At 38.0% G+C, this 15,121-nt stretch overlaps 1 protein-coding gene across 9 annotated transcripts in view; it reads left to right on the forward strand.

The window, feature by feature from the left end:
* Positions 1 to 15,121, forward strand: part of TMEM131L (transmembrane 131 like) — an 81,690-nt gene that overhangs the window by 48,371 nt on the left and 18,198 nt on the right. For 7 of the 9 annotated variants that reach the window (XR_011725716.1, XR_011725717.1, XM_071742996.1 and 4 more), the window contains 14 exons: positions 411 to 564; positions 2,917 to 2,975; positions 3,341 to 3,449; positions 4,176 to 4,269; positions 4,891 to 5,044; positions 5,674 to 5,844; positions 6,109 to 6,178; positions 7,150 to 7,267; positions 7,980 to 8,121; positions 8,885 to 8,994; positions 10,602 to 10,674; positions 12,768 to 12,910; positions 13,552 to 13,694; positions 14,008 to 14,194. Coding sequence is in view for 7 of the 9 variants with exons in the window: in XM_071742996.1 (XP_071599097.1) it covers positions 411 to 564; positions 2,917 to 2,975; positions 3,341 to 3,449; positions 4,176 to 4,269; positions 4,891 to 5,044; positions 5,674 to 5,844; positions 6,109 to 6,178; positions 7,150 to 7,267; positions 7,980 to 8,121; positions 8,885 to 8,994; positions 10,602 to 10,674; positions 12,768 to 12,910; positions 13,552 to 13,694; positions 14,008 to 14,194 (1,727 nt within the window). In the remaining 2 variants the exon portion in view is untranslated. The remainder of the gene's footprint in view (positions 1 to 410; positions 565 to 2,916; positions 2,976 to 3,340; positions 3,450 to 4,175; positions 4,270 to 4,890; positions 5,045 to 5,673; positions 5,845 to 6,108; positions 6,179 to 7,149; positions 7,268 to 7,979; positions 8,122 to 8,884; positions 8,995 to 10,601; positions 10,675 to 12,767; positions 12,911 to 13,551; positions 13,695 to 14,007; positions 14,195 to 15,121) is intronic. The other 2 variants (XM_071742991.1, XM_071742998.1) reach the window with 1 other exon arrangement.

Genomic DNA, 15,121 nt, shown 5'->3' on the forward strand with positions numbered 1-15,121 from the left:
GGAAAAATTAACTATAAACAGGCCAGTGAACATGAATTGTCTTCCTACTGTTAAGACACATGCATCAGTCTGTTTAGGGCACATTTTGTTGAAGGCAGAGGATTTTAAAAAGGAAACTATTTTGCAGTCCCTGAGGTGAGACTGACTAAGACAGTTTATAAATTTGCATTCTTTCAAGGTTCAGTGTCCTTTTCAGTTGTTTTTCAGCTGTGTTTTTGCTGTGCTGTCTGTATATGCACTATCTTTGGTTTCTGCAGAAACTTTAGCCAAGGTCCTCACTGCTGTTTTGGTGCTGAAAGCCTTGCTTGTTAGATAATACCTTTGATTAACTTCTCAATACCTTACTGTGATGGTTTTTTTCTGTTCCCTTGCCCACCACACACACACTGTATTCCCTTGTCTCACTCCAGAGTTGCTGTTTTATGTCCAATGACCCAGTGCTGCTAGAAATGAGCTTAACGGTAAGAATGGAAAATGCCCAACAAGATTTTGTGGAGCACAGACAATACTTACTGGAGAATCTTTTTGTAGTTTATGTAGCAATGGAAAAAACAAAGACCTCAGGTAAGTCCTAAATATGACTGGTAATTGTAATAGAACTGAGTTATATATATACATGAGTTATAATTTGATGTGCTACATAGAATCAAATTCAGTGACAGCTAAATTTTGCATGTAAGGGAAAAGAAATCAGTTTAACTAAATGCAGCTTGTCAGCCACTTTGTATAGTGAGGTGGCTTTAAGTGCAGTCATCTTTCTGTAGGTGACAATTTAGAACTACATCTGTTTCATTCTTTAGTCCTCCGTGCTTACACATCTGCTTCAATAATATGGAAAGATGTCACGGTCCTTCAGTTTTTACAACTGCATTTCTGGTTTCCCAGTGGTTAAATTATATAGGACTATGAAAACAGAATGGTTTGTACAGTACTGGGGATAGTGGTTGTTGTGGAAAGTTGGGTAATGAGGTAATCAGATGTGTGCATCGGTTGTTCTTATAAACTAGACTTCAACAGGCAAAAAAAATCAGCTCTTGCCATTTCTTTATGCTGTATTTATTGAAATACTCTAAATCTGGGAGTTTTAAAAATATTTACAGAGCTTTGCAGTCTGTTTAAATAGCTTTTTTTTAGACTTTTTTCCAGTTTTGCTTTCTGATTAAAGAAGAAGGAACTGCTTAAGAATCCAGATTAAAATAATATTTTTTTAACACTAGTAAAAAAAGAATGTGATCTTTTATGTCTCTTGGGAATTACCATTCAGGATCTAGTCCCAGAACAATATATGCTGTCCCTTCCATGCCTGTTCTGTGATGTGATATTTACACAGATATGAAATTGATGCCAGTGCTTTGTTTTGCTGGGTTGTATCTGTGCATTTATTCTGATGCTTGGTAGAGAATTTTTCACATCTGTTATGTCAAGGGTCCTTGCTGTTGACACTTGGTGGCTAAAATATTAGAAGTATGTGGTTAAGGATGTTTTATATTCATACAATTTTAAGTCCCCACTGTGGTAGAGGTTGGTCATATGAGCCTTTTGGTTGGTGCAAAGTTCTGTGTACTCCATCAGTACCAGTGGTGGCTTTACCATATCAAACCACAATGCTGGTTTACCTTCTGTTTATATCTTTAAATGAGAAACATGATCTTGAGGGAAGGATCTAACAAAAGGGAACACAGTCCTGTGTTAGTCTTAGTGTACAGCACATATGTTTGCACACAGTGGGACAGAAGGCAGACTGGGTCTGCAGGGGGGACTGGGCAGCTGGGGAGACTGAAGAGGAGTTTGTGCTTTAAACAGCTGTGGGTGTGTGGAGCATCTGCTCACTCAGAATCAACACACTGAACCCTCTATTGGAAGCTGGCACTTAGAGTCTTGTTTTTAAGCAGCTGAGCAAAGGACACTCATTATTACAAATTGTACCGGGTGAATGGGGAGAATGTCCTTTTTATGTCAACCTGCTTCTACTGATGTAATTCAGGTGTAAACAAGGGCAAGAATTGGGGTCATCTTCCTTCATGGAAGTGTGATGGTCACCCTGGTGTAGTAGTCATCTCATAGCATCATAGAATTGGCTGGGTTGGAAGGGACCTCAGAGATCATCAAGTCCAACCCTTGATCCACTACTGCTGTGGTTCCCAGCCCATGGCACTGAGTGCCACATCCAGTCTCTTTTTAAATATCTCCAGAGATGGAGAATCCACCACTTCCCTGGGCAGCCCATTCCAATGTCTGATCACCCTCTCAGTAAAGAAATTCTTTCTAATGTCCAACCTAAACCTCCTCTGGCACAACTTGAGACCGTGCCCTCTTGTCTTGCTGACTGTCTCTTACTGTATTACACCCATCTCCTGTTGCTGGAGGTTACTGCCCTACCAGGTGATAGGACCACTCCTGTTTTAAGCCCAAGAGGTGTTTATGCACTGAATACAACTTTGCCTTAACTCTTGAGAATGCCTGTTGTTCAAAGCAGGCAACCCAGGATCTTGTGTAGCTGTGTGCATATACAGAACACTTTTTACTGGGCTGTCTCATACTGTTTATAGGTTGGCCCTTAGGCTTGGAAAGTTGTATCAGTAGGTAGCCATCCTTCTTTCCTTCAGCCATGCCTGCTGTCTCCTTGCCTGTGGGAAAGATGGGGCTTGTGTTTCATCTTGGATTTAGGAGATAATGAAGAAAGATTCACTGTTGATGCCTTTGTGTTTGTGGCCAAAAATCTTTTTGAGTAGCATTTTTTCTCCTTTATGGAATGATTGCCACCTTCAGTTATGAATAGTTCTTCCTTTTTTACAAGAGTAGCTGTCACACAAATATTTTTTAATTTAAATTGAGTTTTCTTTTCATGAATAGCTGACAAAGCAAGAGTGCTTCCATCCTTGGTGAACTTACCTCACTGTTCATTCTATTGGACAGGTGATTCCTCAGTAGATGTGTACGTCATGCATTCTGGGAACAGCCTTGTGCATATCCAGGTAATCCTGGGCTTCAGGAAGTTATATTTTAGGGTGTTGAATTTGACTGGGGAATTAACAAGCCCACCCTAGAAAAGCAAAGTGATTTTCGTGGTGGAAAATATGTAAAAATCTGTATTTTTAAAATGTACCCAAATGTTGAATAGGTCTCTGAGATGATGAGTTGTAATTCACTGATGGATTTTTATTTTTTTTTTAAAGACACAGAGCTGTTAACTTGAAAAAAAATCCATCGGATGATTTAGAAGGTGGGAGGAAATGGCAGATACTGGTTTGCAAATTTGACAAGATGATACTGTTATTATTGTAACTCCTGTATTAGTGTATTACTGCTACAAGGGTCACTGTGTCTTGTGTTCATGCAGGAAGTACGGCAGTTGTCAGAAAAAGACACATCACCTGTGGAGTTTGAGCCAGTACTACTATCTTCATCATCTACTAACTTTACAAAAGTTGCTTCTATTTCTTGTAAAGGTACAGGCTATCTATAATTATAAATATTATTATTAAACAGGATTTGATTATGAAAGGGTAGCTTTTTCAGCAGATAGAGACCCTGAAACAATTTGTGGTTATTTTTCTGTTTCCAGTATATTTTCGAAAAGGCAGTTGTGCTTTGCTGGACATTTTCTATGCCATTTCTTGGCAGGATCACTGAAGAGGCTTGCCTGAGACCAGGCATTTTTGTGAAAGAGCAAAGATTTAACACTCAACCATTCCTGCCTCCAGCTTGTTTCCTATTCTGACCACTAGTCTGCAGTGCATAGACTTTAAACATTTTTGAGAGTCTGCTTTCATGATGACACTGGGACTTGTTTTTCCTAGCAAGAAAGGACTGTACATTAAGTGATTCTTTTTCTCTGAACAGTTTTTCATTTATTAAAAGGAGTCAATGTGCACTGATAATAAGTAAGAATGCCATGCCAGGGACAAGTCAATAAAATTGGTCGGATTGCTCCTTGCAGCTTTGTTGTACATGTGTTTTTTGAAAGTGTACAGGATTCATAAATTATTCTTAAAGCAAGGTTTGAAACCTCTAAAGAACATGAGTGATCAGATGCTTTGTTCCCTTGTGTGAGAATTGGACCAGCAGGTGTACCCTGTTGTAGTGTTCTACCAAATCCTCACGTGAAAATCTTTGTGGATGTGTTTTTGTTTGGGCTGACACTGGATTATCCTGTATGTCTGTTTTTCTTGCAGCTGCATCCTGTGACAGTGCTGACCAGAAGAAGAATAATCTGTTGGAAGGCACTACAACACTAAGAGCCTGTCTTTCCTGTCCTGTGAGGGAAGGGTGGGTTGACAGTGGATTTTTGCTAGCATTCACTGATATTTTCAGCAAAATTTTGTAGCCTTCTTTAAAAACTGAAATTAGCTTTCTTTATCACTGAACAATTCAAAGGCCATTGAAGAGGCTTCTTCCTAATGTTGCAGTGTTATTTGTGAATACAGACCTGTGACATTACAAGCAACAGTTCTTTGAAAGTTTTTTTATCCAGGAAGAATTTCAGGAGCCAGTATAAAGATGTGCCTTAGCAGCCTGTATCATATAAATGTTGTTGAGAGGCTGTGATAAAATTTTTACCATCCTTGTTAATCCAGTACAGGAGGAAATTACAGAAACTGCATCTTCAGTTATTTTTTGCCAGTTTCATCCAAACTCCACTATCACAAAGAAGTAGGCAGTGCTGTACTGGAGCATAGCCTGATTACCTGCCTACCTCTTTTACATTGTTCTTGCCAATTTTTATTCTGATCTTCTATATGAATATTCTAAAGGAAATAATTTTGTTCTTTCCCCTTAAAACCATAGAAGAGCCTCATTATACAAGAATACAGCACTTACCTTCTTGTGTGGACCATTTATGTGTACTCAGTGCAGATGTATTTATTTTTATTCTGTATTCGCTTACAGGTATTTTGACATAGATCCTTCTGCAGCATTGTTTCATATAGAACCACATCATAATGCTTCAGGACTTTGGTCCATATGGTTTACAAACAATTTTGACTTCAGCATTGAACTAAATGAAGTCTTCATAACCAGAGAAACAAAGAGCATTTTAAAGGTGACCTTTATTTCTACTTGATAGAGCATTTTGTTTTTCACTAAAGGATATGGACCTTTGGCGTACAAAATGGGTCATTTGAAAGAACTTGGTGTTCTCAGAGCTGGTTGAAATCAGTTTAAAATAAAGGTGTATGTATGCCTATAACTACTAGGTCTTCTCTCAGCAGGCAGTGTTCAGTGCATGGGTTGTTGTTGGATTATTGTTTTATTAGCAACTGTTCTTTTATTTGAGTTGCATCAACAGATACATCAAATTAGAGACCATTGCTCTATTTAGAATTGTTGCACGTGTGTTTGTGCTCTATAGGTTTCAGCATTTCTTCATAGGTTCTATTGGAAGTCTTCAGTACATAGATGAGCTTTGAAATTTGGAAGGCAAAGGCAGTAATTTACTTGTGCAATTGTTTGATTCAAACCAGACAGATCTGATGTAGGCTTCTGATTGGCTCCCTGTATATTTAGATAGGAGATTTACATTTGTGCACTCTATGGATCAGTTATGGTCACATATGTGTGTCTAATAACAGTGAAATCACAAAGGAAGAGAAAGTTTACATTCTCCAAGGTACTGCTTGCCCCCAGAATACCATACCAGTTTTAATCCAGTTGTTGTTTGGTTCTTTCTAGATTCTGAACTTTGCTGAACCTTTGACTCTACCTCCAGGCTGTTGGAATGTATTTTCTTTGAAGCTCGGTGTGAAAGACACTGCAACAAATGTGCTTTCTAGTATTTGTTTGGCCACGAATGTTGGAGTAATGTTTGAGATACCTCTGCAGATACATTCTACTGTCTCCAAGGTATTGTATACAGTTGCAAATATGCTGCAAATTAAGTCGATCTGTCCTTTAGTTCTGAAAGAAAAACTCAGTACCAGACCACTCTGTGAAACCATTCTGTATCTTGAGAAGTTAAGATCCCAGAGCTGAACAGCAATGGAATCACAATTCTGTAGGCAACCTAAATTATCTTCTTTGATTTGTCCAAATTATGCACTGGGAATCGGAAATTTGTCCTGGTTTTCTGCCATATGATAAATTGTAGTTTTTCTTTTGTTTTTCCAGGAGGGAGGTCTTCATTTTGAAGTGAGTGCCCACTGTGATATTCAGTGTTACTTGGGAAAGTCAGACTCAGGTAGGCTTGTCTTGTTTTTGGTTTTTTTGGTTTTTTTTTAGGGCATCTGATGGTAGTTTTATTGTAGAAATTTTGTTTAATGTAGCAGGAGTTGTAATGAGAAGATTGAGATTGTTCATGCAAGTACTTAAGTTTTATGTCTTTTAAAACTTCTCTTTTCTAACAGTATATAAATGGCTTTGAGTAACCAGTACTGAGTACACTGTGCAGTATTTCAGACCCCTTAATTCCATAGCATGTGCTAAGCTCTTGTTCTGTCCAAAATTTTTTTTGGACTTAAGACTCTCCTGTAAGTTCTCATTAGTGGTGTCCTGTTCCTTGATTTTTTCTTATGCATGATTTTTCAGAGATGATTGGGTAGAATGATAAAGATGCCAAGTAGCTCAAGTGCTTGGAAAAAAGTGCAGAATCTGGGTCCAGATCCTGGGAAGTCTGATTAAAAAGCAAAACAAAACAAACAAACCTTAATCAGGATCTCAGAAAGAGAAACTAAAATGAAAACACCATTTCTGCCAAGCTGTGGTATTTGTTTTGGTCCCTGCTGTGCTGTGCAACTATAATGTTGTACTACTATGTAGAGAATAGCATATGATCCTGGTAGTTTATTGGCATCAGTTGGGAGTTCTGTGTGTAGACTACTGGTAACATAATGACTTTTTAGTGGTATCCATTAGAAAGAACAAGGATAAAGATGTACTAGATCATACAAAGCCTGTGCAATACCCATGCTCTTGTGTGCACTGCACATGGAATTACTGTGGTTCTGCATTTCTTTAAGCAAATCAGATATGGACAATAATATGTATAACCTCACATGCCTGCTTTGAAGAGAAAAAGTGGGTTACCTTTATTATTTTTGTCAGGACCCTTTGCAGATACTGATCACTTGTGCTCAGAAGTAGACTGATGAAAGAAGCAAGTGTTATCTCTGTAAAAAAAATCTGAAAATGAAAAATCTGTTATCGTTTTAGCAAATCTGCTCTGGCAGAAGAGTCTCACTCTGGACCATTCTTCTTGGGATGTGGATTCTGAGCTTGCAAGTGAACTTTATGAAAGATGGCAAAAAATAAGACGTGGGGAAGCCTGCAGGTCTGTACAGAATCTGTTAAGGTTCTTAATTCAAACCAGTACAGTGTTGTAAGAAAGAGTATTTCTGTTCTGGAGTATTCTTAGTTAGAAGAAACATTTTTGACCTTCCTTCACTCTAGTTATCTTGCAGCACCTGGAGTTTTAGAGCACCCCAGACAGCCCCAGCTTCCATTTCAATGCACAGCCAGCCATATGTAAGCATTTAGATGCCTGAGCTGTAGAATATAAATAATATTCTGACTATAATAACCCCACCACAGCTACCCGGTGTAAAAGCAGCCAAACAATATATTACCAGATCATTTCTGGAGTTGCAGGAGTCCTTCATCAACAAGTTGCAGTCATTTCAGAGTCAGATTCTTTGAATAACTTCTAGGATTTTTAGCTCCTGGCTACTGCATGGTGGGGATCTTGTGAAGGAAGCAGTCTCTGTGACTGAGCATTTCTTGTACAGATGGTGCATCAGTGACATCAACCTTTTTCCAGAATGAGGAATTAGAGCTGTGAAAAGTGCAGTTGTGTTGCAGATGGAAAAGGGGATCCACTTAAGTTGCACTAATGCTATTACTAGGTTGTAGCTTTATGGGCTTTATTTTGTGAAGAAAATTTTCAAGGAAAAATTAATGGATGTAATTGATACGTATTGGCAATTTTTCATTGTTTGATAGAAAAAAGATAAAATTAACAAAGCTTTGTTTCTTTGTCAATAAAGCAGGAGAAGTGTTTTAGGATTGGCTCACTTTATTCACCAGAAGAAGCCTGAAGAGGAGTCTTTTGCCTTTTCCTTGCCACGGTTGACTACAGAGCCTGGCCTCACCATCAACTTCAGTGCCACAGCAGTTAAAAGTAGCATGGTGAGGACAGCTGTTGCTGTGCATTTTCTGAGTTGATGTAGGTTTAACTTGTTTAAATAACAAAGTCTGCAGTTAATATAAACTAGGACTGGAGATAGGATGTCCTGTCATTAAAGATGCATCTAGTTATGGGGTTGCCTTCCTCATGCCTCTGCCTTGTCTAAGAGAAGTGTGTAAAGCATGAGTGAGAGACACTACACGTGAGAGCTGAGCAGAGCAATGTGTCTTCCTCTCACACTGATGGCTGTTTCTTTCACTTTTGTCAGATTTAGGTCACTACTAACCAGAACTGGCCTGGACCAGAACCAGTCATATGGAGATAATCTTCATATGCACATACTGTGAATTGCCTTAATATTCCTTTTGTGCCATTTAATTGTCAGTCACTATAGGAATGTGTATAACCTGCTTGCAGTCAGGCTCCTGTAAGACAGGGCAGCTCACTAACTTCACCTTCTTCTGTGGAAGAGCTTTATTCACATCTGCCTGCATAAATCAAAATCCAAATGAAAGGTTTGTTTTGGGCATAGAGGGGGTCTGTAGTTTTGCACATGAAGTTCTTCGTGCACTCCTAGCTGGTTTTGCATATAACATGTCCTGCTGTTCTTGCAGTTTCTGCACATATGATTGTATTTCATTAGGACAGAAGCCAAGTTTAAGTCTCTTGAAAATGCAGATCATATTACCAGTGCTGAATTATTTTACCTTCCATTTCTCATGTATGTAGTTTTTAACTTGTTCTTTTCCACTCCCAACTATTTAGGTAAAATATTTCGTACTAAGAAACCCTTCATCCTTCCCAGTTACATTGCAGCTTCTGCCTCTTTCTTACTACCCTGATCCCCAAGCTTCACTGAGTCTGCTCAAGAAATGGTAATGAGTTTTAACTATCTCAGGATACAGTTTTCCCTTTTAAAAGTTCTGTTTGCTGTGTCTTATGATTGTTGCTTATTGTTTGTTTTAATTTTTCAAAGTGGAGCTTGGTGGGGATGGTGTTCTGACCCATTTGGGAAGATACAGTAATGTTCAAAGCAGCTCCCTGGATGATTCCTGACTTTGTAATGTACCTGCTCATTGAAAAAAAAACAAACAACCAAACAAATTGAGCATATTTTCAGCAAATGTCTGTTAACTGTAAGCTATTAATTGGTTATATTTTACAATCTGAGGCTTAGTGCAAGCTTGTGCAAGCTGCATGGGTGAGAGGAGCAATGTATAGAATTGGAGATGTGCATCTCCCTGTAGGGCTGGTTGAGAAGTATGCAAAGTCTGTAAATTAGTCAGTGAGGAGGGAAGTAATTAAAGCTTCCAATCAGGAAAAGTTTTCTTCTTAGCTTTTTCTTAGGTAAAAACACTGGCTGAAGAAGGCATGGTCCAGAGCCAGGAATCCTTCTGTAAATGTTGAGGGCCATTTAAGCAAATGTTTCTATAGTGTTCTGAACTTTGTTTCAAAATTGAGAAGATCTAATGAGAAGTCTAGATAAGAGTTAGGTGAACACTGGCATGGTGGGGTTGGCTAAAGTTCACCAAAATAAGCCCTGATTGTCACACTTAACTTTGAAAAACTGTGTAGCTGTTAGGGCTGTTTGCTTGGTTGGAGCCATTGGAGCTACTCATGTGTTGAAGTGTAACTTGCTTAGGTCCAAATTGCTGTGTAATTGCTTCTTTAACCTCATCTCTTTACATACATCTTTGTAGGTGCATAAATTTGTGTGTATATGCACATTAATAACTACATCTGTTTGCATACTAAGTATATTCCACATAGACTCTTTCTTGTGGTTTGAAATTAGAGATTCTCTCTATTTTCACACTTGTGTTTCTGCATATCTTTTAAGTTTACCAGAAGTCACGTTCACCAACTGATTGTTTTTAAGCTAATATCATAGAAAGTTATGACAAGGGAATTTCCAGCTCAGTGGAAATCAGTCCTCTCTAATCTAAGTTTTACCCACTGGTTTACTTATGTCTGTTTTCAATACCTTAATGTCAAATGCCTATAATTTACTCTCAGGCAAATAATCAACTTCTCTAAATGAGTTCGATTTGCAAAGTATGTGAAAGAAAACAGTCATTTTTCCCAGAAAAATCATGAGCAGAAAATCATGAGCAGAAAGAGGGATATTTGAGTAAATTAGTAAGATTTGATAATGATTATTTCCTAACAGCTACATGGGCAAAAAAAAGCTTTGGGGCCTTTGTGTGGCTTAGAAATCATATTTCTTGATTATGATCTTTTGCAATATTGTATGCTGAGAGACCTAAAATATCCAGCCATTTTTTCTGTTTTCCAAATGTGTGGAATCCACATAAAACTGATTTGCAGCATATATTCTGTTAAAGTGCAGACCCACATTTCCACTGTATTTCACATCTGCCAAAATGCAATTGTAAAAGTATGCTTCACTGTAAAAAATAAGTCAATGTACTTCTGACAGACTAGGTTTGAAGTGCTTAATTTTTTGTTTTGGTTTATTTAGGTTTGGCATAAATGTGCAAGATGTTAATTTCACGACCACTGAATTCAGGCTCATGGCTGAATGTCCTCACAGGGTAAGATGGATCATTTTGATAGCCTAAGCACACTAGAAAAAGCTTTTTCCAGCTACATCTGAGTTATTCCCAAGTGCTATTTAATGCAGTTCAAAGTGCTTTCTTGATTCTCTGCCAGGCTTGTATCTTTGTTGTTGGGTTTTGGGGTTTTTTTTCAGAGTTTGAGTCTGTTTTGAAAACAACTACAGGGAGGGAGCATGGGCATGAGTGAACCTGTTGAAGAGGTCACCTGAAGAGGCATTCTGTGTTGGGACATATATTTAGCTCCAAGTTTACCATGAAGTGGTTGGCTTTTGGGTCAATGATGCCAGAAGCTGCTCATCTTTTCAATAAAAGGAAATGCTGTCTGATAGCTCAAGGGAGGAGAAGGGTGGATTTCTCCACTTCACCTCAGTCTCATTGCAATCCCCAGAAGTTGGAATACCATTCCTCTTTCTGGTTCTCCTTGCATCATTTTTGACACGTGTGATAACACTTGACTGTGTCACCCAAGTGCTGAGCTGCAGTTGTACCCTGAAGTGATGTGTCATGGGTGACAGAAATAGAGTAGATGCTGTGCCAGGAATATTCTGATGACCAGAGTACTGTCCAGGGTGCCCAGAGAATTCCTCCTTAAGCTTCTAGTTTGTGCAGAAGGCTGGAATTGGCATTTTCCTTGCTGTCTGGACATACAGCAGCCACATCTTTAATATTAGTCATATGTAGATACGTGTTGCTGCACATATGCTTTAAGGACTTAATGAAAGATTAGTACCTTATAAAAAAAAAACCAAAACTCTGTTTGCTACACTGATCAAAGCTGACCTTTACTTTCTGGCAAGAGATGTAAGAGTTGTTGTAAAAGACAGGAGACAGCAGTTTGTAAATCCTTGCCTGTAGGCTCATGCTGAAAAAAAGAAGGTAGTTTGGAATAATACATGGATAGGATGGAGTTTCCATAGTCCCATACATCAGACTCTTGACCAAATGGAAAAATAATGGTACATCTCTACATCAGTGTGTGTAGCATCTCTTTTTCATTTGAGTGTTGAAGAGCTAGGAGGAACATGTATGGCTAGAAAGGTATTCAGCATTTATGAGACAGATCTTGCCTTTTTAATCTAATTAGTGTTTGTTAATATTGGCATTTTTAAACTTGTCATAATTTCCTGAGTCACTTTATATACACGTGTAATGAATTGTTAGGCTCACATTTTGAGTGTATATTTATCTTTGCAGGGAGTGACAGGGTGAAGTTTGCAAATGCCATATGTGGTTTGCTCTTATTGATTGTTAAATGCAGGTTCTGAAACCTTTTTGTATGGTCTTTTTTCATAAAATAGACTTAAGAATAAAAACATTTTGGACTGGAAGAGGTCAGAAAAGCCTTTAGTTCAGCAGCAATGAACTGAAAAACAACCAAGCAAGTGTATGGTTGTTCTGAGTTTTATTAGGGGTCTGACCAACCTTCTCAGGAGGAGACCCTCAGTTACGGAATATAAAGGTTTAAGGCTATTTAAATATTTTGAACGGGAAAAAGAATAAACAGCAGCATAAAAAAACCCAAATTTACATTAATTCCAGACCCAGTGAACTAACTTCTGGTAGTTTTCTTCTTCAATTAATATGGTAGGGAGTTCACTTTGGCTATTTTCCAGTGACTCAAATGATCAACATATTTCGAGCAGTCCCTTTCTCACTTAAATCAAGTTGCAAGTCTTATGCTGGGGGTATAATGGTTGCCACATTTCCCTCTGCAATCAGTATGCTGTCAGTTCTCATTGTGTTGTGAAGTGTTTCAGGATTCCTTGAATATGGAAGACACTGTGTAATTTCTTTTCCATCTGAGCAAATAAAAGCTGTTTTTAAAAATGAAGTAATACATTCCTCATAACAGTAAGTGCAATAATACAAACTTTTGCTCAAATAAACAACCTTATCTGATGTTTTATGCTGTCAAATTGAAATACTTTTGTATAACAAGTTAGTTAGCAGTTATTTCACTATGCCAAAGATATCTTATGTGGTGCTAAGTAAAAATGTAGTGCTTTCTTTATTGAGATATTTAAAGACACATGTTTTCTGGGAGTAAGGAGTGTACTTTTGTTAAACAGAATGGACATCAAGAGGATCTCATCAGCAACAAATGCAGTTCTGAGCTGCTTTGGTTAAGTTTACAGCCACTGGAAACCAGAAAAGTGGGTGTAATTTTTACACCAGTTGATTACAGAAGAGTATCTTCCCTTATTTTAATCAGGTAAGCCAAGTTGCAGTTGCACGTGAGAATTGAGCAAGTCGGTGTAAAAAAGAATTTGCCAAATCTGGGAGCAGAGACAAATAGTCAAAATTTGGAAATCAGAATACCAGTGCAACAAAAAGTGCTTAAAGGGCTTTTTTGCCTTATATCTCTGTCATTAAAAAAGAGAGCCTTTTTTTCTTGATATGCAGTCAGTGGGTTACAAAATGCATGTGAATGTACAGAGGCAATTTTGAGTTAAGAGAGCAATACATTAGGTGGCTTGGCTATTTTCAGCTTAGCTGTATAATGATAGGATTTAAGTATCCAGTGAGTGTAATGTGCAGCCAGACACTGGTCATCTCTGGAGGAAAAGAGTTTATGGAAGAAGCAACCATTTTTACTGGGTGGCAGTGTTGTTACCTGGTGTCAGTGGTAACAAAGCTTGTTCCTTTGCTGTGTGAGATTCAGTGGTGAGTGGTTCCAGAGGGATCCTGTTTGCATGTGGGGAAAACCTATCCAGGTGTGGCCAGTTACTGAATTCTGTTACTGAAACAACTGTTCTGTTATTGTTCTCTTGCATCTGTATCTAGGTAGAAAAATCCTGATTTTGCAGACTTTATGTTTTAGTGGCTGATAGCTTCATTTTTATGTTATGGCAGAAACAACTTGACTGTCCTGGACATGGTCAATGTAGAAGGTTTTGGAGCCAAAGAATTGCTTAAAGTAGGGGGAAGACTGCCTGGTGCTGGAGGATCCCTTCGATTCAAGGTGCCAGAAGCTACACTGATGGACTGCAGACGACGTGAGTAAGAAGAAACAGGTCTCTGATTTTGTAGCTGGCTGTGTTACTCTGTAATGGTACTGATATGGTACAATAAATACCATATCAGTTAATTGAGCTTGGTCATGAGAGCTGTAGATTATATTTTTTCAAAGTACTGACAATGGATACAAATTCTAGAAATACACTACTGCAAAACAGTCTGTATTAAAATGTTGATAAATTTTGAATTTTTCACTAGAGTGAAAGTAAAAATAGCAGTTTCTTTGTAAACATAAGAAAATAATTTTTAAGGGCTGTAAAATAATTTGCTCTTTTTTTTTCTTTCTTTAAGAACTGAAAGACAGCAAGCAAATTCTCTCCATTACGAAGAACTTCAAAGTAGAGAATATTGGGCCTCTTCCTATAACAATTTCATCAATGAAAATCAATGGTTACAGTTGCCAAGGATATGGATTTGAAGTGTTAGACTGTCAGGAATTTTTCCTGGCTCAGAACTCATCACGAGAGATCAGCATAGTGTAAGCACTGACAAATTTGCTGACAAATTCACTTAAGTGGAAATTTGAAATAATTTATTTCAGTAACAGACACTCCAATAGCACACCCTCACACAAAATTTGGTGAGCTTTGACTATGAATTTCATAAGCATTTTCCCTTTTCAGTATGGCTAATACTAATGAATTTATAATATAAAAAAGTTTCTTTATGAGACCTCATTTTTCTTAAAAACAGCCTTTTATCAATGCATTATGAAGTAATAAAGCAAAAGATTTGTCACAATCCAAGAGTAAGAAATGCTTTGCCACTGGCTTTTTAAAAGTTTGATTGTTACTTTCTTACTTGTTCCAAGTAGTCTGACCACAATCCAGTCATGTTTTCCTAACGTTGTACAGAGCCTAAAACTGATTGTTTTTAAAATCCTACTGAGTGAAAATCATGACTGAAACATAAGTAGGGTGAATATTGCTGTAATACAGTAACTGTTGTTTCGTATGATTGGAAATTCATACCTTCCAGCAGTACCCACAGCAGCTGAATAATGGTCTGGATCAGAAGGAGAAGTGGAAGGAGACAAATGTGGTGTTTTCTTCTGCTTTCCATATATTTCCAGCCTTGTTGTAGACTTACCCTAATACCTGGCCCTTCCTGCAGTAAAGCTGCCTGTACACTTGATTGCTTTTGGTAAAGAGTGTTTTTGGCACCCCTTAAGGGGAAAACAAGTCCCAGGAATGTTGTCAGTATTGTGAAGAGTCACAATAAAAACCCACACTTCACTGCTTGAAGGAATCTTGACTTGCTGGGAGCTAATGCCATCTGTGTAGTCTAAGCAGACAGTGGTCACTTATTTCACTGTCTTTTTTTCATATTATTAAATCAGAAGTTAGGTTGTCTTTTTGGTATCAAAAAGAAAATGAAATTCTGCTCAACAGTGGGGAACTGCTGC

The sequence above is a fragment of the Heliangelus exortis genome, chromosome 4 (assembly GCF_036169615.1).
Source record: "Heliangelus exortis chromosome 4, bHelExo1.hap1, whole genome shotgun sequence".
Taxonomy (NCBI): Eukaryota; Metazoa; Chordata; class Aves; order Apodiformes; family Trochilidae; genus Heliangelus; species Heliangelus exortis.